The sequence below is a fragment of the Sinocyclocheilus anshuiensis genome, unplaced genomic scaffold (assembly GCF_001515605.1).
Source record: "Sinocyclocheilus anshuiensis isolate Anshui unplaced genomic scaffold, SAMN03320099.WGS_v1.1 scaffold2160, whole genome shotgun sequence".
Classification (NCBI taxonomy): Eukaryota; Metazoa; Chordata; class Actinopteri; order Cypriniformes; family Cyprinidae; genus Sinocyclocheilus; species Sinocyclocheilus anshuiensis.
This window is the reverse complement of record NW_015546163.1, coordinates 2,226-6,114: the sequence shown is the minus strand read 5'-3', so window position 1 is coordinate 6,114 and position 3,889 is coordinate 2,226. Positions and strand designations below refer to the sequence as shown.

The 3,889-nt window shown below is 38.5% G+C and overlaps 1 protein-coding gene across 1 annotated transcript in view; it reads right to left on the bottom strand.

Annotated features, from left to right (window-relative positions):
- The window catches only part of LOC107701352 (netrin receptor DCC-like), a 50,085-nt gene that overhangs the window by 44,751 nt on the left and 1,445 nt on the right, over positions 1-3,889 (bottom strand). Inside the window, exons 2-3 of the mRNA XM_016503340.1 lie at positions 3,415-3,609; positions 2,190-2,222 (exon numbers count right to left, since the gene is read on the bottom strand). Coding sequence (XP_016358826.1) covers positions 2,190-2,222; positions 3,415-3,609 — 228 coding nt within the window. The remainder of the gene's footprint in view (positions 1-2,189; positions 2,223-3,414; positions 3,610-3,889) is intronic.

Sequence of the window (3,889 nt, the reverse complement as noted above, 5' to 3'; positions counted from 1 at the left end):
CACTGACGCACGCACGCACGCACGCACACACACACACACACACACACACTCACACACACTTGTAATTTAAGGATGTTGTGTTGGAAAACATGACACAAATTCGTTTTTGCAGTATGTGTAATATTTATTGCCACGACTTTGTGAATTTATGACTTTCTGCTCTGATTTAGGAACTTTTGGTATCTTAATTTGTGAAAACGAGAATTAAGACTTTTTAAGACCCGCAGTTAAGATAAATCTTGAAAAATGTATCACAATGAAGTGCGCTTTTGCTTAAAACAAGAACAATATCTGCCAGTGGAATCAGAAAAATCAACTTAATTTAAAGGGAAAACAGGATTATTTTTCCTACTCCACTGGTAGTCATTTTTTTTCTTGATTTAAGCATAAAGTCACTTCATTTGGATACATTTTTCAGAAGGCAAAATATCTAATGTCATTTTGTTTCTCCAGAAAACGTATCTTGATTTAAGAATCTTTGCACTGGAAAACGAGACAGGAAGAATGATCCCTGCTCGCTGTGAAAGTAATTCTGCAGGCTCGTCTTCTCTATAATTTCACCAAACTCTTCAGATATAATTCAGTCCCCAAATCCGCCGAGGACGATCTCGGAGAGCTTTCTAGTGTGTGTTGGAGAGCTCCTTTCATTCCCAGTGAAGGTGAGCCGGCTCTCCGTGTAATAAACTGCGGATGAGGCTCTGGAGGAGAATCGGGAGCGTTTGGAGTTTATTTTCAGTGCTGATGATCTTCAGACTCCTGTGTGTGTGTTTGGTAAGTGGAGCAGGACCCGAGGAACCTGTCAAACATCAGTCTCACAGCCCTGATGATGTTTACTGTGATTTATGAGCACAGAAACACACACACATACACACACTCTTTCGTTTACTTCAGTGTCTGTGTGCGCTGAGGAGAAACTCTAAAATGCACTGCACTATTTAGATAAAAACGACTAGTTTTTCTCCAGACTAAAGTGAAACGCTGTCTTCTGTTTCTATTGTCTCAGACAAAACTCTGTCAAGGCCTGAAGAGATGAAGATCACAAACTCTGGACTGAAATGAACCTGAACAGGAGATCAGATGAGACTATTCTGTGTCAAAGCCGAACCAAATCCACTTTATTTTTCCAAATTCCACGTATTTTTCTGTTTATTTTGGATGCCTTTTTTTCTGATTTAATTTTTCTGGATTCTGTTTAATGTTATCAAAAAGCATGAGTAATTATTTGAAATCATGAAGCAAACCATTTAACAACAATTTATTCCAAATTTAACAAAATTTACATTTTTAGAGCCCTAAGAAATTGCTTTTTTCTCTAATTCAATTTTCTACCTCTCAAATTCCATTTTATTTTTCCCAAATTCATTTTTTTCTGTTTTCATTTTTTTTTTATTTCTAATGAATTGAAATCATGAAACAAATAATTTAACCACAATTTATTACAAGTTTAACAAAAAAATTCTTTAGAGCCCTATGAAATCAGTTTTTCCCAAATTCAGTGTTTTTAGTTTATTTGGATCATGTTTTAATGGTTTAACTACATTTTAATAAAATAAAAAAAAAAAGAATGTGAAATTAATTGAATTCATAACATTTTAACAATTTAATAATTTATAAAAAAAATGTACAATAATGGAGCCCTATGAAATGTTTAATTTTTTTCAGAAAATCTGTGTTGTGTGAAACGGTTAGGCTAATAATCAAGTAAAATACTGTGTTTATTCACATATATTGTGTTTGGTGACACATTTCTATCTTTTTCTGAATGTTTCTCTCTGGATGTCAATTAAAAGCATATGAGGAGTTCATTCCTGCCACGGCGCGTCTTAATTAACGACGGGAATCAAAGGAAGGAGCTCTCCTTAAAGATGGTGCTGACAGCGACACGCGTCTCTCCTCACCGCCGTTATCACTGCACTATTCCTAACACAACACGCCACTCAAAGACTCTTAACAAACCCATTACAATTCAGTCCATTCAGACGGAGAATTATCAGCAGCGGACGAGCGCCGAGATGCTCTGAAGACCGTTTGTAAAGGGGAGGACGAGAGATGGAGATTAGAGCTGGGAGTTCGGTGAGAAAGCAATTATTTGTGCTCTTTGTGACTTTAACACACTTACACTTACACACTTACACACACACTTACACACTTACAGACACACACACACACACACACACACATCTGCTTACCTTGATCATTGGCCATCTTGTCAGGATGCTCAACTATAAGAAAGAAAGAAAGAAAGAGAGAGAGAAAGTCTGTCAGTGTGTTTCTGCCGCTGTGTAATTTCCTTCATCTTCATCTGTGAACGCTCAACATTAACAATCATAACTCCTCATAGTGCATCCTAACGCCTCACGCAGACGCAGTGAGAATACAGGGAATCTACACAAATACTGCAGATTATGATCAGCATCACTAGAAACTACATTTATACATTCGCAGTGCAAATCACTAGGGTGCTCTAGGTGGTTGCCAGGGTGTTGCTATGCAGGTGCTATATGTTCTATATGCCCATACAGCCATTTTTACAGCATGTTCCATTTTTCTTCAAATGTGACACATGTGAATGTATTTTATTACTGTCGCATATCTCCTCACTCACTGAATCTGCTGTTTTTCACCTCTGTAGTGTTCCCCGTTTATGTCCATTCTTAAAAATCTGTGATGCTGAGACTCTGGTCCATGCTTTCATTACTTCCCGGTTAGATTACTGTAATTCACTTTTCTTTGCTTACCCACTACAGCACTGAATAAGCTATAATATATTCAGAACTCAGCTGCCAGGGTCCTCACAAATTCATATAACTCCTATTCTATCATTACAAGATCTCAAAGTCCACTTTTAAGCATCTCTGCTCACCTCATGTTTCTCTGATCTGTTTCAGGTTCATGCATCTGCATGTCATGTATGTTATGCATATCTGTGCTTATGCATACTGTTATGTTTCTTTTGACTGACTATTGTAATCAATCTTGCTTTGTTTCATGTCTGTGTTATTTTATTCTGTTTCATGCCTGTGTTTTCCCCTTCTGCGCACATCCACGAGTGTTATGCTGCTTGATATTTTCCTTTGTCTTCCTATTTTAAAGTGTTTTTATTACTATTTTGAATGAGCTTTTATTTTTTATATTTTCACAATTCAGTTTAATTTTAGTTACGTTTTTAGTAATTTCGCTTTGTGTTTTTGTGATTTTAACGATAGTTTTTGTTCTTTTTAATGATTACTATTTGTTTTTATTACATTTTTATAAATTTCAATCGATAAGCATAATTAGAAATGGCTTCTCTTTCTGTATGCTGCTGAATATTTTGATGCTTATTAGAGAATCAGACTGAGAATCAAAGTGAAATGTGAGTGTTTAGAGTGTGTTAATGAAGCACAGGTGATGATTTGAGATGCAGCCGCTCACCTTTAGCCGTCCTGTACTGCACAGGCTCCGACAGCGGACCCACTCCTTTGGCGTTCTTGGCCTGGATGCGGAAGAAGTAGACGCTGTCCAGGTTGAGGTCCATGACCTGGTGCGTGAGCCGGTCTCCGCCGATGGGCTCCATCACCCAGTCGTCGATGGGCATGTTCTTGTCCAGCGTGTAGTACAGGATATAACCTGACACAGACGAGCAGGGTTAAACGGGTTAGTGCGGCGCTGACTCAGAGGTCAAAGGTCGAGCCTCTGGTGAGTGAGAATGTGAGTGTGACGGGCGGAAAACGAGGGCGAGTTAAAGACACACGAGAGCTTTCAAATGCCAGACAAACCCTCAACAGCCTCTTAATGGGACTGTGTGTGTGTGTGTGTGTGTGTGTGTGTGAGTGTGAGTGTCTGTGTCTGTGTGTGTGAGTGTGAGTGTCTGTGTGAGTGTGTCTGTGTGAGTGTCTGTGTCTGTGAG